The sequence below is a fragment of the Setaria viridis genome, chromosome 4, assembly GCF_005286985.2.
Source record: "Setaria viridis chromosome 4, Setaria_viridis_v4.0, whole genome shotgun sequence".
NCBI classification, from domain to species: domain Eukaryota; kingdom Viridiplantae; phylum Streptophyta; class Magnoliopsida; order Poales; family Poaceae; genus Setaria; species Setaria viridis.
Window position 1 is genome coordinate 4735458 of NC_048266.2, and position 24522 is coordinate 4759979.

At 42.2% G+C, this 24522-nt stretch overlaps 4 protein-coding genes across 4 annotated transcripts; 3 read left to right on the forward strand and 1 right to left on the reverse strand.

Moving 5' to 3' along the window:
- Positions 1-846: 846 nt before the first annotated feature.
- Positions 847-6643, forward strand: LOC117851622 (MADS-box transcription factor 5). The gene is made up of 8 exons (XM_034733468.2): positions 847-1416; positions 3147-3225; positions 4615-4676; positions 4791-4890; positions 5018-5059; positions 5152-5193; positions 5666-5802; positions 6371-6643. Exons 1-8 carry the CDS (start codon positions 1232-1234, stop codon positions 6405-6407), a joined length of 684 nt encoding a protein of 227 aa, XP_034589359.1. The 5' UTR covers positions 847-1231; the 3' UTR covers positions 6408-6643.
- A 1722-nt stretch (positions 6644-8365) lies between these two features.
- LOC117852888 (uncharacterized) lies at positions 8366-12534 on the forward strand. The gene is made up of 9 exons (XM_034735176.2): positions 8366-8562; positions 8690-8746; positions 9405-9502; positions 9877-9946; positions 11067-11115; positions 11510-11598; positions 11684-11731; positions 11866-11925; positions 12078-12534. The coding sequence occupies exons 1-9, from the start codon at positions 8503-8505 to the stop codon at positions 12180-12182; spliced, it is 636 nt and encodes a 211-aa protein (XP_034591067.1). The 5' UTR covers positions 8366-8502; the 3' UTR covers positions 12183-12534.
- A 142-nt stretch (positions 12535-12676) lies between these two features.
- On the forward strand, positions 12677-21662 carry LOC117852886 (carotenoid 9,10(9',10')-cleavage dioxygenase 1). The gene is made up of 10 exons (XM_034735171.2): positions 12677-13153; positions 13526-13660; positions 19682-19760; positions 20083-20164; positions 20245-20307; positions 20408-20546; positions 20696-21014; positions 21121-21173; positions 21252-21404; positions 21496-21662. Exons 1-10 carry the CDS (start codon positions 13007-13009, stop codon positions 21607-21609), a joined length of 1284 nt encoding a protein of 427 aa, XP_034591062.1. The 5' UTR covers positions 12677-13006; the 3' UTR covers positions 21610-21662.
- Positions 21663-22469: 807 nt separating this feature from the next.
- On the reverse strand, positions 22470-24471 carry LOC117852887 (jasmonate-induced oxygenase 4). Its single transcript, XM_034735175.2, has 3 exons — positions 23968-24471; positions 23182-23503; positions 22470-22977 (listed from the first exon to the last, which is right to left on the reverse strand). The coding sequence occupies exons 1-3, from the start codon at positions 24432-24434 to the stop codon at positions 22729-22731; spliced, it is 1038 nt and encodes a 345-aa protein (XP_034591066.1). The 5' UTR covers positions 24435-24471; the 3' UTR covers positions 22470-22728.
- Positions 24472-24522: the final 51 nt, after the last annotated feature.

Below are 24522 nucleotides of genomic sequence, written 5' to 3' on the forward strand. Positions count from 1 at the left end.
GCCATAGTCTTCATAGTATTTTCCTAAGATCTATTTTTTTCTCCAAACTTGCAGGAGAGCCATGTATCTTTGTATTAATAAGATATATAATTAATCATGATCAACATGAACTCCATCTCTTAGCATTATATATTGGTGGAGTTGAGAGGGCAAAATCATGGTACATATATATGTTTATTACAAGTGCACGGCTATTTCTAGCTGTAATATTTTACGGGCGTTATGCTTGTGAATTGTGATAGAAGGCGCACTAGTAAATGCATAAGTGTGGACGTACATATATTGTGCCGGCATATTATGTTACTGGGAGAGACAAAAACATATTCAACTGATGTTTATATTTACATACTAAAAAGAATTCGCGAGCCAGTCTTGACAATGCGAGTTTAATTTGAAGGTACTCCATGGACTCCATGACGAGGAATAAACTTGAAGACTGAAATCTCCGTGAATTTCTCTGCATCATATCCCTCAAGAAAGACATGTGGGTCACTGCTGACTAGCCATGCGTGTAGCCAGCCAAAGTTGAGCCACTACTACGCTTGAGGCTACCTATACTACCGGCTATAGCCCCTGAGGCATCGACACGTGCCCCTACGCCCTACCCTGCACGCCGAGGCCGAGGTCTCTCCCCCCTTTGCCCTACTCTCACAGCAGCGGCACGCGTGACGCGTACGAGGACGACGACAAGGATCTGGACCGTGCCGCTGCCATGTGGGCCATCCCTTCCCAGGGGCAGGTTCGTGCCGTGGCCTGGCACCAATCACGTCGCCGCTTGGGATGGCTGGCTGTTTGAGCAAGTTGGGGGAAAAGCAACAGTGAGAGCAATGGCCGATTGACAGGCACACAGAGAGGAGAGAGAGGGCTGTTTGAGAGAGAGGAGAGAGATAGGGGCTTTGTTGAGAGAGAGAGAGAGAGACTTGCAAGAGAGAGAAGAGGGAGAGGGGGACGATAAAAGGCAAGGGCAAATAGGAGCCATGGCCGTACGTGCATAGCATAACTAAGCTACTACAGTAGCATACTCCCCAAGGTGCCAAGGCCAGAAAGAGAGAGAAACTACTGCTACTACTAGTAGCAGCTAGGGGAGACGGAGAAGAGAGAGAAAGTGCTTGCAAGAAGAATAAGGTAGAGAGAGAGAGAGAGAGAGAGTTTGCAAGAAGAGGAGAGAATAAAGATCTTGCCGCTCTAGAGAGGAAGGGGGGGGATCGGAGCTAGCTACTAGGAAGCCGAGATGGGCCGCGGGAAGGTGGAGCTGAAGCGGATCGAGAACAAGATCAGCCGGCAGGTGACGTTCGCCAAGCGCCGGAACGGGCTTCTCAAGAAGGCGTACGAGCTGTCCGTGCTCTGCGACGCCGAGGTCGCCCTCATCATCTTTTCCAGCCGCGGCCGCCTCTTCGAGTTCTCCACCTCCTCATGGTACGTACCACGACTGACTTAGCCCTACCTCCCTTCTTCAACCAGGGTTTCATGATGAGAACACGCGAGGCCCATCCAGCAATTAATCTCCAGTTTCTGATATCTTTGTAGTTCTTCTTGAGAAACATGGATGCCTGCCTGCCTGGCACATCTTGTGTCAAAAACTTTATGCGTACGATACTCATTTGGACTTTGGTGTTCATCATGCCTACTTTTTATTTATTTCCCGTTTCTTTAATTCGTGGAGAAATCGTATAAATTTTCCTGAAATTTAATTTCAGTTTGGTGTTTTCTCTGCGGGATTTCATGTGCGATGAAGGCTATTCTTTTAGATCTGCGGCTCGGTACCTGTAGATCATAGCCTCGTAGCTCCTGTTCCTTTTTGCTGTTTGGGGAAATATCTGTTTGGTGGCCGTGTTATCTATCTCAGTGCTCGCCTTTCCTCTTTTGTTTTCTGCGAGAGTTCAGTAACTTCAGTTACGTTTTGCTATAAAAAGGCAGTCAGTAACTCAATATGGTAGATGGCACAGATCATGATGATCTCGCTTCACAATAATCCGTTCTATCTGTAGGCTGCTAGCTGCTGCTGCTCTAACGCTTATCGCCTCCTTTTAGTGCATGTCGGAGATCATTAGCAGATGCTTGCTAGTGATGTTCATCAAAGGAACTAGCCTGCATGTCTATTAGCTTCCTGCTTCACCGTTTCAGATCTGGATAAAAGGCATCGTTTTTTTTTGAAAAAAAATCTCTTTTGTGTTCATCATGCATTTTTGTAAGTGTTCATTAGTACTGTTCCATTGATGAGTGCTGTGTTCTTGGGAGAGATCTGGAACCTCTCTAATTTTGATCTGTGTTTTCTTTGTTATATTTTACTGTTCCATTGGGACGATTCCTCTCTCTCTCTCTGGCTTCTCCTTTATTAGATTCTACTGTTCCATTGGGGAATTGAGACCTCCCTCTCTCTCTCTCTACGTCTTGTCTAGCTCCTCAGTTGTCGTGCAAGCAGCTGCAGCAGGATGAGACAGGGAGGCACATGTACTAGGTGTGTTGTGTATCGATTGGCCCGTGTCAGGGGGCAGGAGTGAGTTATCCTATGTTTGGGGCATGAATCGACCATGGACCGATGGACACAGGCAGGCTGCAGTGTACTGTCTTTCACTCTTTAGGGCGCTGCAGGCAAGAGGCTAAAAACATCGTGTCATATCGTATGCAAAGCAATCTCTGATGCATGGAGAGAGAGAGAGAGAGAGTACCTGCAGCAGGTCTTCTTTGGGCCTGGAACAACGGATGTAGAAATCCAATGCAGGATGACAATGCGCATGTCATTGTTCAAGAAAATATGCACATGTTATATGCTGTATTCAGTGCAAGAAAACAAAGCTACTGATTCCAGTTGCCATTTGCCAAAAATAAAAATAATGTCCAGTCTAAAAAAATCAAATTGTAATGAAAGGTGTATGTATTGATGCAACATTGTTTATTTCTCTAGCTAGATTTGAGGGAACCTTACAGTAATAATAATATAACTACAAATACATCTGTAGCTATATTGCTATATAGCGATGTGCAAAATTAATCTTACATGTTAATAGGATGCGCACAAATATGACTAACCGGGGTTATGTATTTATTATTTTAACCTTTTTTTCTGTGTGAGGTATATAAAACACCACAGGTATTAAGTTAACCTTTTTGGCACTGTCCTCAATACTCAATTGTTTTGTCAACAGCATGTACAAGACACTGGAGCGATACCGCAGCTGCAACTTCGCATCTGAAGCATCATCAGCTCCAATTGAGGCTGAACTAGTAACATTCTGATTTCTGAATGATAATTTTACTCCATGTTTATTCATTGCATGTGTGAACAGAAACATGAATCTTGAAAGAACTCTTGGGCAATTAGATGCATTTTGTCAAGAATCCATGGGGCTTATTATTTCGGAAAATATCAGAGATATAATAATAAATATTACAAATCACATGCTAAGGCACTGCGCTAACCGTGCATATATGTTGGCCCTCTTCACTACATCCTTAAGAAAATAATATAAAACTTTGTTTATTTAAGGTGCACTTTATAGACTGAATTATAAAAGATTATTATTGCATATATTTTATTTTTTTGTGGCATGTCCAGGATATTAAAAAAATGAAATGAGTGCAAGACCATACATTGTACCTTCTAATGGAATAAATACTTACTGGTCATATTGTAGAGTTCGATCCTCAATTTCATGTATACTATAATCTAGCTCAACCTAAAAGGTCATATTATGATAGCATGATCTCCGTAAATTAAACTTGATCAGGCCTACAGCCTTGTTCATCATGCCAATATTGATGTTTGAAATTTCTCTGTTTCCCCATTGATCGAAATGGGCACTCTAGCAGTTAAAATAATGCATGTGGAATTTCATACAGTGGTCAAGTAAAATTCTAATGTTTGCCAAACCTACTAGAGTAGGCTAGGTGACATTGTCTTTTTGATAATCATGGGCGTCCTGAAAAAATTGAACATGTTCACAACTGTCAGAGATATATATCAAAGATGCCATTATAGTCTGAAGTTGTATCTGCTTTCATATGTTTATGCTTCTTTTCTATCTGTTGCTCTTTTAAATCTCTATATATCCAACCGTAAGTCCATGCAATCTGGATGAACAGATGAGTGGAATTTCAATCAAATATGAATGAAAAGTAGTTCTATGTAACAAGGAACCAAATTTTTTCATGTTCCGATAATATGTATCTATATCATAAAGTTTAAAAAAAAAAAGACATCCATAACCTCATATTGAATGGAGACAATAATGCAACAATATCTGTCATGTGTTGTTACAAACAGTCCTGTCTCATAATTTATGTTTCAAGTAAACATCTAAAATGCTACCAATCATGACATTGTTGATCTAGCATAAATTGTATAGTTGAATATACATGCATCAATATTTAAAAATCACATGTTATGTTTATAGAATGTTATGTTTATATTTTTTTATATAAACCCCTAGATAGTTAATGTGCACATTGTCCTTGACAACTTGAGTTTTCCTGTGTTATCGCCTAGTAACTCTGTACACATATGCTTGGCCAAGTAGTAAACTATATGCATATAGGGTGCATGTCTATTTCTACATATCTTATAATCAAAATTTACTCAAATTAATCAGTGGATCTGATTTTTTTATTGAGTAGAGTAATTACCAGGAGTATTTGAAGTTAAAGACAAGGATTGAGTTCCTACAAACCACTCAGAGGTACATCGCCACTTTGTCATTTGTCCCTTGCTATAAGGATTATTTACACTGGCTATAATATTGTATACATCTATGACAAGTACTATCTGATTAAGTTTTGATCTTGGTCTGCAGAAATCTTCTTGGTGAGGACTTGGGTCCACTTAGCACAAAGGAGCTTGAGCAACTTGAGAATCAAATTGAGATCTCTCTCAAGCACATCAGATCATCAAAGGTAACTAGAATGCATATTTCCATGCAGACTTTCATTTATCCCCATGATACTGGAAGTGTTTAGGGTATATTACAAACAATAGTATAAGATCGAATTTCAGTAAGCTGACCAGTGGTAACTTTCACAGAACCAGCAGATGCTCGATCAACTCTTTGAGCTCAAGCGTAAGGTGATGTATTTTCCATATTAATTTACTTTGTACTAACTTTGTCATATATTTTGTTTTAATATCCCAGAAATACTAACCAGTAAGCTGTGCAGGAACAACAACTTCAAGATTCTAACAAGGACTTAAGAAGGAAGGTGATGCATTGTGTGTGACAGTTTAATACGCTATTTATGTCATGTCTTCTTGTGATGTGCACATTCCTGATATAGTTTCATTCTGCTACTATATATAAAAAATCTGACATCATAACATTGTTCAGGGAAAGTAAGAACATACAGTGTGTATCATATATTCCAGTAAATTTCCTACTATATATATAGAAGTACACAATATGTACAGTTTGAGGCATAAGTATTATTAATATGGAGAATGACTGTACGATTAAATATGACAGAAGTGTAGTATTGCTGGTTCATACTAGTGAACAGTTCTAACGATTGAAGAGTTGTACTATATATATTTCAAGCGAAAAGGAAGTTATGCTGCTGCAATTTCATAATTCTATATGAGAAATTGTGTTAGTTTTAATTGGTACCTTCTATTCTATATATACTCAAGAGAGTTCATACTATGTTCTCAGTTTTCAAGCTTTTATTATTGTGCCAGATACAAGAAACTAGCGAGGAGAATGTGCTGCGTCTGACCTGCCAGGACCTTGGGCCTTGTGGATCTAGGGGTCATCCTGATGACGCTAACCAGGAATACCTTCGCCCTGCTGTTTGTGATCCTTCCCTGCATATAGGGTGAAACTTCTTCACTTGTTTCAAGTATAAAAGTTACATAATAGTGAATGATTATACATTTAGTGATGTTGCTTATTTGACATGAATTATATCTAATTGTTTTTTGTCACCACATTTCAACAGATCACTGATAAATTAGTACACCCTCCGGTCACAAATGGCTAAAACTTCAAATAGTTTTTAACATAAAGTAAAATTATAATATATATGACATTTTACATTTGAAATAAATATTTTTATAGAAATCAATAGTCAAAGTCTCTCCTTATAGACCATGTCGATATCTTAAACCTAAACTGATTATGTATATTTATGACCGAATGGAGTAATTCATAGTAAATAAAAATATGGAAAGCGATTAACATACCTTGTTCCTTAAAGGAAGGCAGCATACTTAAATTTAATTGTGCCAGCATACAAAATGGTGAAACCATTCTATTAAATATTATCAGTGAGCCTAGAAGAAAGCTCTACAAAACCATTTATAGTACATGCATTTTTTTTTCCATTTGGAGCATATGTATAACCTTTGCATAGCTCTAACCCCCCCCCCCCCTCTCCTATGTAGGTATCAAGCTTACATCGACCACCTGAGCAATGAATAAGTTGTTTCATTAGTGCACTAGCGGAAGCGTCTTCTATATATTCGATGTAATGCTCTTGACAAAACTTCTAGCTTTGAGCTACAATATATATGTACTAAACTAAGAGGTCATGCTCTAGACTCTCTTGAGTTCAAGAAGAATGATCTGATGATGAATGCATTGCATGCTAAATAATTAAGCCCGATATATATCTCATTTTGAATTGATTATCTAATGAAAAGTATGGGCATTTGTAACTTTGTGAGTACCTAGCAACTAACGTGCAATGAGGCTATTTGATTATGTGATTAGTGCCAACTTACATGTTTATGTGACTGGTGGACATTTTATCGTAATCTGAATTAATTTGTGCATCTTATCACTTATAAAGAAATAAGGAAAAAATCATTCTGATTCAGTTTTCAGCATAAAAATATAAATAGACAATTAGCAATAGAATCACACAATATCTAAAGAACAGATGCAACATGTTTAGACTTTAGAACATAATTTATGATATATATTCATCTTTTTTTTACAAAAGAAATGCTTCATTTGAACTAGAACCAAAAAGCAGTGTCTTTATGTATATAAGGTAGCATACAAAATTACACGAGATTATGTCATGCATCCACTAATTTTGTTTATGTGTGACTCTAGACTAGAACCAATTTCCTCTTGAGGTTTTTTTACCATCCATCCTCGAAGGGCATACCACACAATCTGGTACCAAATCTCATGTTATAATAATTTTCGTACCTCTTGGTGCCCTTCCAAGCACCGTAAAAACTTCTTTCCTCTTTCATGCGATTTTTCCTGGTATGCATTCAGCTGATGTTATTAAGGGCATGATTACCTCATATCATGTCCATATCTCATTACCAACTTGATAACACATTGAGATACCGTACCGTTTCTAGTTCTTCCCCTCTAAATTTGTAGATTTTCAAATTTTGATCTATGAAGAAATATACAACATGAACTGGTTACAATCACTCCGCAATTACGCTTTCCTTATTACGTTTTGCTATTTTGTTATGTAATCTTTAGCACTCAGTCCACATCAACCAAAAGTTACTGCCTTACTGATATGCACACAGCAAACCCCAACAGTTTGGAAAGCCTATAATTATGCATTACACGCATGCTTTTCCGATGGCCTGTATATCCGCCTAAGCTATGTCACGTACCTATCGTCCTCAAAATGAAATGAAAGCAGTTTTAATTTGCAGTCAACATCAACACAGAAAGGCACCTTGACGTGCAATGGGTGAGACCACTGAATTTCCCTCCGAAATGCTTCCCAAGTTCCAACCCTTCCAGCTAGCATCTGTGCAATGCGACTGCGGGAGACCTCCGAATTTCAGTCCAAACGGCTCCACCAATGTTACTCCACAATTTTCTTTCTCGCCCAACCCTGAAGTTCATATTGACCGGTCGGTTTTCATATCCAGAGCATAATTCATTAAAAGATCAACGCTTGGCTTACCTACACGGCCGCAGTCGCAGAAATTAACACACACGCAAGCCTCCGCGCGCGCCGCCGGCGCCGCCTTCTTCTCGCGCGCGGGAGGAAGACCGCGCGGCGATCGGTGGTTCGCGCGCGGAGGAGGCCGCGCCTTCTTCTCCCGCCCCCAGAGGAGAAGATGCCTCTGGCCGCCCGATCGCGGGGGCCGCGGGGCAACCAGCCGCCGCGGTGACGGCGACGGCGACGGATGGTTTCGATTCCATCGAGGAGGCGGCGCGAGAATGGCGCACGAAAATGCCTTCCGGAAAGGTAGAAGAGGAGAGAGATGGGCCTTAGTTTACTGAGCCCGTTTCGACACGTTTCACTAGTATGGGCTTTTTTCCTCGGCCTCTTAACACCTGCAGCCCATTAGTGTTACGGGCCTGTCGTGCTAATACTGACTGGAGCGGTGAATGCCCAGCCCAAGACAGCTCGGCTGGCCTACCCGTACCGGCCCTAAAAACGCTGCGCCCCCTCGGAGTCAGGGGCGCCAGTGTCTCGCCGCCTCGCCTCGCCGGCAGCAAGAGCTCCACCACTTCCACTCCACGGCGTCCGTCGTGTGCTCGGCTTGCACCGGAACAACGGCGACGGCGACGGGCGGGGGAGGAGATGAAGCTGAAGCAGCTGGAGGGCCTCCTCGGTGGCCTGACCCAGTTCCCCGCCCCCAAGGTACACTCCGCCACCGCCGCCGCGTCTCGCCTTTCTCCCTTTCTTTCCCGTCTCCTGCCCGATTTTGGGAAGGGGGAAAAGCAGGGTGGCATCTCACTTTTGCCTTTGGGCGGCGTTGTTGGTGCAGGTGGAGCTGGAGCAGTACCCGACAGGCCCTCACATCGCGTCGCGGATGCTCTACACGGTTAGTGCTCATCCTGCTCCGATTCCGATGCTTTCCGGCTTTGTTTCGGGAGGGAAGGATGCTATCTTTCTCTTATCGGGATGGTTTTTGGGATGCGATGCGGGGCTTTGTTGTGAACTTGTGATGTGATGAGTATGTGAGTGGAATTATGGAATTGGGTGCCACTGCCACCAAGTGCAGCTTTGGTTCTGCATCGACTGAGCTACTTGGCTCTAGGTTCACGGGCTCACGGCTGCTGTAGGGTGGCTTTATTCTGTAATTGTAGCTGCATCACAGTGCTCTTTCACAGAGAAAAAGTGCGTTTGGTTAATGGTTATGCATCTAGTTGTCCCTTCAGATTTTAGTTTTGGCAGTAGATTGCCTATGCTTTTAACTTGACTGGCAATTTTCATCGATGGGAACTTTGATGACTTCAATCGAAGTACGAGCTTTGGAATATTCCAGTTCTTATGTTTTGGAATATTCAACCTTTGGCTATGGCTCACTGGCTGTTTGCCTCAGTAAAAGTGCATGTAAAAGCCTTAAGTTGACAAATACTTTCTTTTGTGTGTTTGTGCTGATCTGGTGCAAATGGCAGTCAGATGCTGAAATTCTACTCCTTATGTTGTGATATTTACTTAGCTTTATCATGCTCATGATGCTTTGACAAACCAATCAGGCGGAGAATAGTTTCAATGACATAACTGGCAAAGTGGTAGCTGACTTTGGCTGTGGCTGTGGCACCCTGGCAGTGGCGAGTGCTCTTCTGGATGCTGAGTGAGTATGTTTAAGTTTGTGTCTGCTTAAAATTTTCCCTTTTTATCTATGCAATAGCACCACCACTTTATTAATCCCCCTTTTAGGGGAAGCTAAAGCAACGTAGTATATTATTCACACTCCTTTTAGGGGAAGCTAAAACAATGTAGTATATTATTCAATGGCATACTATGAATTCAGATACTGCAGAATACTTTTAAATACTCCTCATTGCTATAGGGAATTATGAATACTTTTAAATACTCCTCATTGCTATAGGGAATTATAAACCAATGTGTCTTTTTAGTATCTGAATGGTTTTTTTTCTATTTAGTTTTTTAAAAAAATCTTCCATTTCTAATTTTAGTCTCTATGGTTGTGATTGAGATTGACAGACATGTTATCGGTATTGATGTTGATCCACAATCACTTGAACTTGCTCAAGAAAATGCTGCTGATCTGGAGGTATGCCGATATTATGGTTCTTAGTTTTCCACTTTAACCACTCTTTTATTCTGAAATGGAGAACCCTTCACTTTATTAATCCCCCTTTTCACCTGTTAATTATTTATGAATTGCATCATTGTCAGACCCTAAATACTTCTAGACGATAATTCTCGCATATGTGGTGCACCTGCATCTTCCTGTCACAGTCTTGTTGAAGTTGTACATAGCTTCAATGCTTAAAACAGATGTTAGTGTTGTTTTTGCGCAAAGCTACCAGCTTAGTTTATTATCTCTTAGTAGTGTGTTGTATATTTTAAAGAAAAAAATTGACCATGTGAGAAGAGTAGCATGTTGTGTAGCTAATTACATTTCTACTTCAAGTTATGAACAAGGTAACGTGTACAATTAGATATCCTTGAATTTCAAAGTTCCATTGCCCAGTAAAACTTGAGATCTATGGATTCTGTGTTGACATAATGTGAGGGACCAAACATATATTCTATACATAGTTACACACTAGCAGCTTGTCTCCCTAGCCTCAAAATCAGCCTTAGTTTCTTAAGCTGAACCCAGAGGCCGTGGCCACATGTCTTAGCTATTTTGGGCTTATTCCATAGACTGAAGTGTTCCTTCCACATAACAACATCATATAAGCTTAAGCTGTTGTGAATTTATTATTGTAACTAATATTATTAGCTTGGGCTTAATGGATATACCCAGCACTTCAGTGTTGTGAATCCGGTTTGTGTAAAATTTTGCAAAAATAGCGTGCCCTTGAGTCCTTGTAGAAATTAGTTTCCCTATGATGGAGGCATGGTGCCTTTTTGATCTTGTATTCTTATATAACAGAACAACACTTATTCTGTATTCAGTGGAGTGTATCTAAGTTCTCCTATGTTAGCCCTCCGTTTTCACTGCCTCTTGCAAGTTATGATAATTTTTATCTCATTTGTTTCTCTAGATTATTGCATGACTTTTATTATCTGGCATAAAAAATGCCTTGGTTATGTTAGAACACTGCTTAAAAAGTAGAGCTGAAAAGAATATTTACTGACTCATACTTAGCCATCTGTATTTAACCATATTTCCTCTCTTGTCAGTGACATGTCTTTTGCTTATTAAATGTTTGATTGTGCAGCTGGATATCGACTTAATTTGGTCTGACATAAAGAATTTAAATTTGAAAGGTATTGTTTTCAAGTGCTAACATATTCTAACTAGGCAGAAGTGAACCTCTAGTGGTTTTTTGTTTACAATGCAAACTCAATAGACTGCCTTAAGTAGTTCATGTCTAGAAACTCGTTTCACAGCCAAAATTGTAGTATCATCGCTCAACCTGCTTGCAGATTGATAACCAGTAGGGATTGAACAATGTTTATCAGGTGCTAGTGATTCATAGTTGTAACAATTATTGATCAGATCATGGGTCCGGCCAATAAACCTGATCAAACAGCATCATACAGAGCAAATTAAACAATTTTAAATGTGTTCTTTTTTGTCTAAATTGGATGGTATGCTTATGCTTTCAGTATTCGAAAGCATTCCCCAGCCTTTTGGCTGATAGAAAGACATTTGGTGCAGGCTTCCATATTGACACCGTTGTCATGAATCCTCCTTTTGGGACACGAAAGAAAGGAGCAGACATGGAGTTCCTTTCTATGGGGTTGAAGGTCAGAACTGGTGTTTGTTTTCTATAACGATTTCCGTTGAAAGATTATGCCATTGACATTTTAAGTGCCCATTTGCTATTCACAGGTTGCTTCGCAGGCTGTCTATTCTCTGCACAAGACTTCCACTAGAGAAGTATGTTTTTCTCAGAACAAGTACAGAATATACAGGAATGATCCTGATCGTGCCAACTTTATTTGTTTTTCTATCCTCATGTATTTGATAATTTCTTGCCATTTCACGTTTGTTTTCATGTTTCTAATCATCAGCATATCAAGAAGGCAGCCTTGCGTGATTTCAATGCTGCCAGTGCTGAGGTTCTGTGTGAGGTAAGCAGATAAACTCCAGTCACTTTCCCTTGTTACCAGGAAAGTATTAGAATAATGAAATGCTGTAAGATAACCTTACTATACCTACCCATTCTCAGAGAGTCCTAGTTCCGCAGCTGGTTTCTTAATCTCTTCCCACCCCTACATTGCAGCTGCGATACGATCTGCCACAGAGCTACAAGTTCCACAAGAAAAGGGAGGTCGACATTGCTGTCGATCTGTGGCGCTTTGTTCCTAACGCCCGACGTAGCAGCTAGCGCTCTTCGTCTGCGCGCCCAGGCCACGAGACCGTGACATGAACAAGGAACATTAGAGATGGTTGTCTTGCATGGCTGGACTTGATAGAAGAAACATTACACGCAGTGCATCTATTCTGACTGGTGTGGCAACTCCCAGCCAAACCTTACTATACCTACCCATTCTTCGATTGTTCTTGTTCCTCAATGGCATGTAGTATTTGGCTATGGAACCGGTTGGAGCTGGGGAAACATGACGAACTGGATGTCTGGATGTACTTATCAAGTGTTCGCGCTGTACAAATTTACAATGCACAATGGCTGGGCTCCCTCTGCATTGTGCTGTGGTCCTGGGCCTTTTCCTTTGTCTTCACCCTCTCTCTTCCTTCAGAAGTGCCGTAACTTGTTGCCTGCAAAAGATGCTAGAACTTAGCAGTCAGGATAATAACATGCTCATACAGAACAGGGACAAATCTGCCAACCCGAAGCTGCTCCCATTGGCCATGCCTTCGCAATCCACGCGTTAAACCGAAGCCCTAGTTGCACGGCTGCTCCATTGACCATTGGTCACTCCCTCTCTCTATTGTGTGCATGATCTTGTTTTCCTTTTGGATCATACGTGTCCCTGACTAAAAAGGCCAACATGTAGTGCCTATTCTATGTGCTTCCATGCGTCTCATCTGTGACGCTCACTATGTTCTTCGCCAACTCCTGCCTATTCTATCCGACCAATGAGGCCACGTTATTCCTCGCCACGGCCGGAGCCTAACACCGAATAAGCCAGGCTTGTCCTGTCCCGGCGCCTGCACGCGCGTCTTTATAACGAAGGCCGGCGCGCCAAGGCAATGGCGTCTGACGACGACGGCACCATGTTCAGAGCTGGAGGCAGCAGCAGCAGCCTGAAACTGACGGCCGGGAAGTGCAGCGTGCGCGCCCACAGCCATAGACCGCCAGCTCAAGCACTCCCCTTCACTCCGCCAAATGCCATCAAGGTATCATGCAGTGATGCTACCTGTTGGTGATCCTCTTGTCCGGTGCTCATTGTAGGTCGTTTTAGATTTATCCTAAGTCAAACTCTAATTTATAGAAAAATATATCAGCATCTGCATTATTAAATAAATGGAATATCAAAGTAGATTTTATGATCTATCTAGTGAAGCTAATTTGATGCTGTATAATAAGCGTCGTGTCATTCCTGCACTCCATAGTGTACACACTGAGTGGGCGAAAAAAAAAAGCTACGATCGAGCCTGTCGCTTCCGAACAACTCCATGTTTAGCAATGCCTCGAATGGCTGCAAACTTGGATCTTTGCATTTTACAACTTGGAGTTCTATTTAGGCCTCTGAATTGCCGTCTGTTTAGGTGCCATCGCCTGGATGGAAGAAGCAGGACCTCATGCAGGAGATATCGAGAACTCTGAAGTCAGTCTCTTCAAATCTCCTGGAACGATTCGTAGACACAGCATACAGATTCTCTGAGCAGCATTCTCTGAATGAGGTAAGCGTAAAGATGATTTTTCTATTTGCTCTTTTTTTCTTACTTGCATTTTTCCTTGCTACTACTTTTAGGATTCATACTTTCATCTCAACTTAATTAAAAAGACTTAATTACTAGTGGCGTTGGAAAAAAGGATAAGCTTGAAATGAACTAGCCTATAGGTAGCACTGGTTCTTGTTAGCATATCAGACTGTTAATCTCTTTACATATGCGCTACTTTCTCAATCTAATAATGACAGTGAGTGAAAGATGCTTCAGTACAATATTGTTGAATATGAAGGCAAAATAGACGATTTGGTCCCTTAACTTTGTCTAAGGGTAAAGTGCGTCCTTCAACTATCGGATCGGCCAATTTGGTCCCTAAACTTTGATTTTTGGTCAAACTCGTCCAAGTGCTAATGTGGTGCTCCATAATGGAATGAGATTAATGTGAAAAATCTCTTTTGCCCTTGGCTCCTTCCCCTCCTCAATTTCTGCCAGCACTATGATGGACTGTGAGCATTCTTGCGGTACTGTGAAGCTCACCATGGCATCAATGGAGGTAGAGAGGGACTAGTGTGGCAAATCGACTGTGAGCAAGGCTAGTAAACTGCTCGTTAAAAAGGACATGTTGCTGGTGGTGGCTGGTGATGAGTTATCACCGCTGGGTTTTTAAATGACCTGATGGTAAAAAATTGAACTGGCGCTGACAATATAACATCATCGTCGGGTCAAATTAAAAGCCAGCGGTGATAATTACTACCGCTGGTAGGTTTTAAACACTGGCGACGCAGCAAAGGTCACTAACCCGAAATTTGCAGTTCACTGAATTTAAGTCTATCCACGGTTCCACACGCACAACTCTTATCCACTCGTTCCCTCGCTCCTCTCTCTCTGTCTCTCCCTCCTCTCCCCCGGTCGTTCCCCTTGCTCCTCTCTCTCCCCATCCTCCTAATCCTGTGGCTGCCTCTGCCCTTCCCCCTTCGCTCGCCCTTCACCTTGTGCCTTTGGCGAGAAGCAGCAGCGGTTAGCAGGGCAATGCGTGGCGAGGTGGAGCAACAGTGGGCGCACGAGGAGCGGCGGCACGGTACGCCACCTCTCTCTCTCTCTTTCTCTCTAGTACGGGGCTTCGGTAGGGTACAACCCCAGGCTCCGGCGGACTCCGGTAGTGTGTGGCCGGGTCTCCGACGGATGGCGGAGGGTGTGGCTAACCGGATCGATCCGGCAGAGGGTGTGGCCAACTAGGTTCTTGGTCCAGCGGTGATGGGAACTCCATCATCACTAATCTATATCTAACGACCACCAAAATTGGCGGTGATATTGGATTTTGGGACCGGCGGTGATGAGAGGTTGTGTAGCAGTGAAATCAATTATTCTGCAGATGCAACATTGACATATTGGTCATATTTCTGCAGATGCACGAATATGTCCTGTCTCATGTGGCGTCCTTTTTTCTCGCCATAGGAAACATACAATGGCCTATCGTGACCGCTTGTGCAAAACGGACATCAGCTTATTCGCGAACCCGCCGTGGTCTCGTCTGCTCTTGGTAACCTGCTGCAGCGCACTCAACTAGTCAGGGTACAATATCTAAACACTGAACACGGCACTATGTGCGACTAGTAGTACAAAAGTTATCCTCTTGTACTTACCGTCAGCTTGCTGACCAGCAACGCAGCCGGCCAACCCTTTTGATTATTGTCCCGGTTCTTTTCGCTGTCATCGCCATCCATCCTCCTCGGTCGCCGTCGCAGTTGATGCAGATGGGGAAGATGAGCAGGAGGACACTCTTCCAGCTCCATCCGTCGCTGCCGAAGCAGCGCTGCCGCCTGATCTGCTGCGGGCTCATGGCGCGCTCTAGACTCCGGTTAACAGCTGCCGGGTGCCCCTCGTCACCGTGAACCGCAACAGCCTGTAGGCCGAGGTGTGACAGAGCCGGAAATGAAATGTGTTTGCACCAAGACAAGAAAAAAACGATCCTGTAGCGCACCGTATCGATGTCATGACGCTGATGAAGACGAGGCAAGGGTGGCGGTGGCGGCGGAGCTGCAGCTGCGGTGATCGCCTGCCGTGCCAGCGCCCTCAGCTGCCGCGAGTACTCCAGCAGGTCTGCCCGGCGGTTATCTGGGAACAACTTGCCGCCGTTCCCTCCACGCCGCTCGTCATGGTGACCGCCATGCAAGGTTTGATGGTGATGCTGCCGGTGGTGGTGATGCCTAATGATGTGCGATGAGGTCGCCCTGGCGCTGCCGCAGCGGCCCCTTCTTGGCTGTATCACGTAGAACGTCACCAGAACAGGCCTCCCGCTCTGCTGCTGCTGCTGCTGCCGCCGCCGCCGCCGCCACTTGTTCTTGGTCGTCTTCATCATAACACGGTAACCCAGATGTGGCTAAAGGCATGCATATAGCTCTCGTTGATGTCTCAACTCTGAATGCTGACATGCCCTTAACAGCTCGCGCGCAAATTTAAATGGACTAGCATACCGCATTGTTGTGCTTCGGAGAATTCGAAGACCGGACGTGCAAGGCAGGCAGCTGCGAAGGTGCTCTTCCTGTAGCTGCCAAAAGGCAAAACAGAGCTTTGGGTTGAACCAAACTCATTTCTGTGACAGCATGAACCAATCAGATTTGGATTCGTCTGGTCTTGAAACTATAAGATAATGCCATCCTGTTTTTGTAATCTCCACCCCACCGTGGATAACGAGTAAAGTATGGCATTGCATTGGTCGAAAGGTACTTATGCTTGCATTCACTAGTTGCATGTCGATACATTTTTCTTTTTAAAAAGCAAATAAAAGCTTGTTGCAGTCTCTGAAAAGGTTGACGAACATAGACTGGTTCATTATTTAATTATAAATATATTAGCATCACAGGTTGAGAAGACAGCAAGAACTAAATTATACACATGACGGTATCTGAAATATCATCCGGCAAAATCTTTATACACCATTATAATTTCTTTGTGTCCCCAATCTGTCTTCTCAAAATTTCCGGCCACTTCATGAAAATTAAAAAAAAAAAGCAGAGCCCTCACTAGCTAATGTATACTTCATGTCGCTTGCGATCAGTATGTCTGAACAACCAAAGAGCCTACTAGCTATGCGTCTGTTGCGAACTTGCCATAGGCACCGAGGCGGATCTGGATCCAGTGCAAGTGCAAGAGCACCGTGGCATATACTTCCTCCGTTCCAAATTATCATTCCAATTTTCTTAGAGAGTCAAATCATTTTATATTTAATCAAAATTATAGAGAGGATCGCAAAGATTTATGGCACCGAATAGATATACTATAAAAATATATGTAATGAATAAACTAATGATATTTATTTAGTATCATGAACATGGACTTTCCAAAAAAATCGGAATGGCTTTGTAATTTTGAACGGAGGGAGTATTATCCATCGGATTACTGTTCATCGCTATTTGGTACTGTCCCATCAGAATATCAGATTTGAGTCGTTCACTAGAGAATTGGACGGCCGAAACTTGCAGTGCATTTGATCTGAACCCGTCACCAAGAGAGTACCAACCAAGTTACACTTCAACACTCCCAGGAGGTCAAGATAATGTGGTGGAATGTATCTTAAAGATAAAACTTTGGACGATGGGTTTCTGACTCCTGCCCCTGTTTTAGTCAGTTCACTGTAGCTATCATATACAAAACTCATTTCAGCATAATATCACAATCATACTACACGATAACTGTACATTAATATTTATTATATCCCAGAATATGAGAGTACGTTCTGGGACATACCCCTTGGGCTAAACGACATGAGTAAAGCCAACACGGTGATAACTAGCTTCGGGTAGCATCTTCGTCATCTCGATCTCTTCCGCAGGCAATAATCTTGAGCGTAGCATCACGACCTTCAGTCGTACCATCCGCCGTGGTTATTGTCTAAGTTAGACTCGTAACCTGCAAACTCACGAATTGTCCCTGATTGTCCCTAAGGAATGGGACAGGTCTACGTCACCATCCGTATATGTGCAAGTTTTAAGTGGCCTAATTCTAATAATCAAGGAATAGGATCGGGTTTCTTATATAGTACCAAGCATAACTTGCTTGAGGAGAGAAATTGGACAGCGGGTAGGTGTTGCTTTGTTTGCTGGGGAGCGGGGGAGAGAGAGAGGGGGGGGGGGGCAAGAGGGGGAGGAGGGGAGGGAGGGGGAGAGATGCTTGTGCTTTGTATTTGTTTCTTGCTTGCTTTCACGGAGAAGTGGTAAAGTGAGCTGGTTGATGTGAAGCTCAGATCGAAGAGAAATGAGATGGCAGTTGCTGCACTTCTACCTCGCATGCTCAGTGGTGCTAGAAGCAGATAAAGATAAAGGGGGAGATGAGAGCTAGGCCAGCTATCTAGGTTTGCTTGATTCGATCGTGGCATCATGACCTTGTATAGTGCAAATGGCGACGGTAGAAATTGAGAAGGGAAGGAGCTAAGGGCAAAAATGACCTTTTGCATTAATCTTATGCAATATGGAGTGTCATATCACTAGACGAGTTTGACCAAAAATTCACTAGACGAGTTTGACAAAAATAAAAATTGAAGGACTAGATTGACCAAATTAAAAATTGAAGGATAAACTTGAACACTAATACGCAACATCTATGAGCAAACTTTCCCAGCTCGTTGATGTTACTGAACTCATATCGCTACGATCAGACAAACAAAATTGAATGAGTTTCCTACAGGGGAATTTTCGACCTATTGACGAAATCGGTGAGGCGGTTTTACTCAATGATCTCAGCGGAGAAGTCCCAGAAGATTTTCCTGAGGGTGTCTACATAAGAAATGGTGAGCTCAACTTGAGTCGTGTTCAATACAGTGCGAATTACTCCTTGCAGTTGAATGGATGGATGCAGGATTCAAAACACAGTACAAGTGAAATGTCCTTCCAGATTCCTAATTAGAAAGTTATCATCCAACGGCCACAACTTTTGGACTGACGTCATAAATTAAAGAGAATAACCATGTGTTGATGTATTGAACTACTTTAACAGGTCCAAACCCTCTCCATCCAACACAGACAATCGCGGATTCCATATTTGGTTCAACAACATACATGTATTACGAAGGGCATGGAATGCTACATGCTGTGTACTTTAACAAGAGCAGTCTAGGAGAATGGAAGATATCCTATAGGAACAAGTTTGTGGACAGACACCTTTCAATTAGAGAGAGAAAAGAATGAAGTGGCTTTTGTCCCATTTGCTGATGGACAACCCTATGCAACACTAGTTGCATTTGTTCTTAATATTGTAAGTCTTACATTGACAGTAAAACATAATTGTAATCAAAAATGCAATTTTAGTTGACAGTAAACAATAAGTTGGAATCAAGGGTAAATGCAATTTTAATTGGCAAAGTTAGTTATGATAAACACAAATTTCTATGTCAATTATTCCTGTATTTTTTTGGACAGCTATAATCTCATGAAGATTAATGAGTATGAGTAGAATATAACAACACAGTTCATTAATCTTCTAGGACAGCAAATGATAAAACTCTTTATCTGTAGATGTAATTGCTATATAGCTTCTCCTGCAATACTGACAGATTTTTTGTGGCTTAGCTGAGATTTGGGAAAGCTGTGAAGGACAGCGCAAACACTAACATATTTGAGCATGGGGGACGAGCTTTTGCTGTCTCAGAAAACCATCTGCCATATGAAATTGACATCAATAATCTCAACACTCTAGAACCTTATAGCATCAATGGAGCTTGGAGCCAACCTTTCACTAGTCATCCAAATGTATGCAATGGAAGCTGTTAACATTTCAACTGCGAACTCCTTGCAAGTTAAAAAAAAAACACCACACTATTTTCTACATAATAATCACGAAAAGGGGCAGTTGTTCCAACCTCCATTTTTACCGATCCACAGGCCCAAAAAAAAGAGGTCACAAGTTCACATGATGGTTCACAATTTAGCAAGCATGAAAAATGGATCATTTTAGTATTTAAATAATAAGTTATTAAATATTGTCTATCCTGTTAAGTTATTAGTTAACCAAAATTCACATGACTACTTGTTTTTACAGAAGATTCAGGGAAGTGGAGACCTGGTGATAATGGGGACAAATTCTGAAAAACCTCACTATGTGCTTGGAGTAGTTTCGGGTAAGTTTTGAAATGTTAATGAACCCACCATCCAACAAGTAAAATAACACATGAGATGAAATTAACAGTATTTAGATGTAAACTATGTGTAAAAAACTAAATAATTTGTTTTAACAAGCTGCATTAAACGATTAAGATAAAAAAGTTCCAGATATGAATGTGAAAAAAATGCATTGGACATATCAATATCAAATTTTCATCTGTCATTGTATTAGTTGCTACTGGAAACTGATAGCATACACCACTAAAAATTGTCACTTCACATATTTTATCATACATCGCAACTGCAGTTAACTATTGATGCCCCTTTTTACATAATAAGCTGATGGTGAGAGGCTTCTTCACAAGGTTGATCTCAAATTTGAAGAAGGGAAATTCATTAATGACATCAGAGTAACTACAAGGTATATTTCATTTTGTTTACAAGTCATATCAGATTCCTCTAAACATCACCATTCTCTAACACCTGTTTCATGTAATATAGGTACAATATTATAATGGACTATCCTCTCAGATTTGGCATATCTAGGACACTCTTACAAAAGCCGTGAGTGAACTCCATATGCATCTTCTTTACTGCGGAACCACCTTTTGGGGGCTATACAGTGCAGATTCTGCCATGACAATGTGCACATGTTTATCTTCAGATTTATTGAAAATGATATGAATGGAAAATCACGTATTGGGGTAATGCCTCTTTTTGGTGATGCTGACTCCATCATATGGTTTGATGTTGAGAACCACTGCAGTTACCATTTATTTAATTGCTTTGAGGATGAAAATGAGGTAAATCCTATAGAATCTAAATGTACCCCGACAGATCTAGATAAAAGGGAGTCATATGACAATAAACATTCCATATGTAATAATAATTTATATCAGGAATTGTTCATATTTTCCTGTTTTATGTACTTTGATAAAAAGCCTGTGAACAGGTTGTTGTGAGAGGCTGTCGGATACTTGGTTCTATTATCCCTAGTGACCGTTATAGAGCTGACAAGTCAAAATGGTATGGAAGGGCATTTCTCCAACCTGATAAGGATTCAGAAGATTTTGATCCTTCACTAGATGGCATTCTTTTTTCTCGCCCTTATGAATGGAGATTAAATTTGGAAAGTGGCACTACAAACGAAGGTTATATTACCAGTGAGAAAGTTGCAATGGATTTCCCTGTCATCAATGACAAATTTATAGGCATTAGAAACAAGTATGGATATGCTCAAGTTGTTGACTCATTAGCAACAAGTAAAACAGGTAACATACTTACTGTAGTAATTTTTGAAAAATCATCTTCTTCTCAGTTGTTTTTGTTGTCCTTCTTGTTACACAATCCATGTTCATGGCATGTGTAAGGATGCAGGCTTGTTTAAGTTTAAGATGATAGCAAAGCTGCACTTCGACATGCCAGATAAGGTTAGTAACTACTAAGTATTGCATAAAGTATCAGATATGTCCTGTTAGTACACAGACTAAAGTTTCATAAAACATCAGGAAAACAAGCAATTTATCTCAGTGCAGTACCATGACTTAAAAGAGAAACAGTTCTGCTCTGGAGTTCAATTTGTTGCAAGGGAAAGCGGAATTGATGAAGATGATGGATGGGTAGTTACATATGTCCATGAAGAGGGAACAAACATCTCTCAGGTAATTAAATTGTGTACTTGAAGAGCATGCCACATCACTCCTCATTATTTCCATGCATTGCTAAGCTAACCAGATTTCCTGTCTTCTCTAGGTCTACATTATTGACGCAAAAAGATTTTCAGAGGAGCCAGTAGCAAAAATTACTTTACCTAAAAGGGTTCCATATGGTTTCCATGGGAATTTCTTCTATAAGTATTGCAAATGAACTGTAGCAAGCCATACGCTATTTGAAATAAAGGATATAATTTTCATGGCTCACGCCTTCGTGTACTGTTCAATCAGTTATTGACTTGTTTGCACCAATGTTTTTTAGCAACAATTCAAGAATGACAGTTTAGAGGAGTGTGCATCTGGTGGGTTAAGGAATAGGATTATAGGAGTAGGACTTTGTTTTCTGTCCTTGTACCTTGTTTTGCAATACATTTCGGATGGCATATGTTATGATGAAAAACTAGGTGTATTTTGTCATTCTCCAAACAAGAACTTCCTTCCAGTTCCCACTGCCTCCATGATCCCATGCCCACTAAACAAAAGGAATTTAAAAATCCACCTGTAATTTCCCATTCCCTCCCACCAGTTCTCTCATGCAATGGAAACTTTGTACTCCTGATAGCAATGGCCTGAAGGATTAAATTATAGCATCATCCCCTTGATTGAGTCTCAAGGGGAATTTGGATCAAAATGATAGGAGAACAAAAAGATTCCACAAGGAGGAAGGCTCAAATTAGGGAGGGGCACTAAGCAGAATAATGGGCATACCATCAGTGATGCCCCCAAGCACTGTATACTGTATAGCCCCACAACCACTATCACTGTGGCAGCTGCCTGCCCACTCGAGGAGACCACAAAGGACATGAGCAAATAAAAAAAACCTACAATGAATGCTGGGAAACCGAGGATTAACAATTCATCTTTTTAACTGGGACAAAAATCAACTACAGTTTCCAGGTTCCAACCTAGAAAAGGTTCTCCTTAGCAACATCATCAGGTATTTCCAGAACACCAATACCAAGTTTTTTAGCTACTAAGCCAAATAAAAAACACACAAAAAGAGGAAAGATGACGTGAACAAAAAACGAAGATGTCAAGATTCAGTCGTGTTTACTCTTTCAGCCAGTCAGATGAAAGTATTAACAAATATTGGCAATGAAAAAGTACTTTATTGCACCACATACATCATACAAGTTATTTTCCCTATATTTATTGATTAAGATTTGCAACTGATTTGTTGGACATGTATCGGAACACACACGAACGGCATGTATGTTATCCTGTTTCAAGGCGCCTCTGAATCTCTTTTTCAAAGAACCAGGCGCCTCTTACTCTACTGCTGAATCAGGAGGGCATCAATATTGCGCTTGCCATCTGGACCTTTGCTATACCAAGTTGAGACATAGTCACCATAAACTACATCCCGATACTTTTGTGGCTCATCCTTGCTCACAAGCTGTGGAGCAGTGCATATTTTCCTTGACTTTGATGGGTCATAGAATGTCGCCACTGATAAGCGGGCACATTCAGCATTGACAACAGCTCGATGAACAGAGCTCTTGTATCTTCCATTGGTGATGATCTGGAGAAGGGTAAAAACATGATAACATGGTTTAATTCTAAAGGAACAAAATCCCAAATAAAAGAATATATATTCATACGACACTTTAGCCATAACCCACCACAAAAGTGCCCCATTAAGAGTGGGGAGCCTCAACCATAGATCAGGGAAAGATGGTAGAACGCAAAACTAAAACTGATGAAAAAGCATGTTAATGTACAGTACCTCTGTCTGGTCAGCCAAAATGACAAGGATACCATCAGGCAAAGGAGCCACAGGTATCCACATTCCATCCTTCAATACCTCAAGGCCACCCACATCATCTTGTATCAGAAGCGTTATTGCACCCATATCAGAATGAGATTGCAGTCCAAGAGCAAGGTCTGGCTGTGGACAGGGAGAATAGTAGCTAATGGTGATATTCTGATAAACTTCTCCAACCGCCTCTTCCATATAAGATGGTGGCAAGTTCAGACTTCCAGAGATGATCCGCAGCAATCTTTGAGCAAGATCTTTCATGCTGTCACTGTATTTCACAATAGTATCCCTGCAAATGCTATGTGTATTAGCTTCTGCATTTCAGGGAAAAAGACATTTGGCGTAATGTGCTGACACTCAGGGGTGAAAACAGGATCCTAAGATTCTCCAACAGATAAAAACGTACTCAACAGTCAGCACTATGCTATCAAAGGAACCAGTACAACAACTGGGTGTCACGATGAAGTGAAAATTTTTGAATAGAAGTTCACATATACATTATCTGTGGTTAGCCTGTGTTGTGCCATGATCTGAATCTCAGAGTTAATTACTAATGCAAAGAGTTCAATGCTTCCTCACCCACCTTCTACTTGTCTGCACATCTGAACAAAAATTCCTACATCGCTTACGCTTATCAACTCTACCCTATCATTCCTGTATGAACAGAACTGTACCCCTAGCAATTCATGAATCATCCAGAGATGAGCTGAACAGATAGAGAGGATTTTTCCTATTGTTGAACGGGCCAATTACCTGTATCCGGGGACGAAATCGGGCCAGTGGGCGGGGTCGCGGCGGGACACCGGGAGCGTGTGGTGGTCGAAGTAGTCGCGCCAGTCGAGCACGGAGTCGTCGTTGGCGAGCATCCGGCTGCCGTACCCTTCGGCGGCGGCGCCCCTGGCCGGGTCGCACGCGAACCGGAGCTTGTCTTCCATGGGCGCGCGGAAGAAGGCGAGCCCGGCCCCGCGCACCGCGTCGAGGAGCTTCCCAGGAACGCCGTGCCCTACCACGTGGAAGGCGCCCCAGTCCGCGCACGCGGCGCGGACGGCGTCGACCGCGGTGGGGGACGAGAGGTCGACGACCGGCACGAAGGGCGTGGCGGGGGCGGGGGAGGACGGTGGGGCCGGCCGGTGCTCGGGCGGCTGGATGTACTGCGATGGGAGGCGGGACACGCCGGTCTCGGCGAGGGCCTGGACGCGCGCCGCCGCGGTGGTTTCCATCGGAGCAGCGGCGGTGGCACACAGACTTCGGTTGGTGGCTAGGGGGGAACTGGCATTTTGTACGCAGGGAGCAGAAGCAAAAAATAAA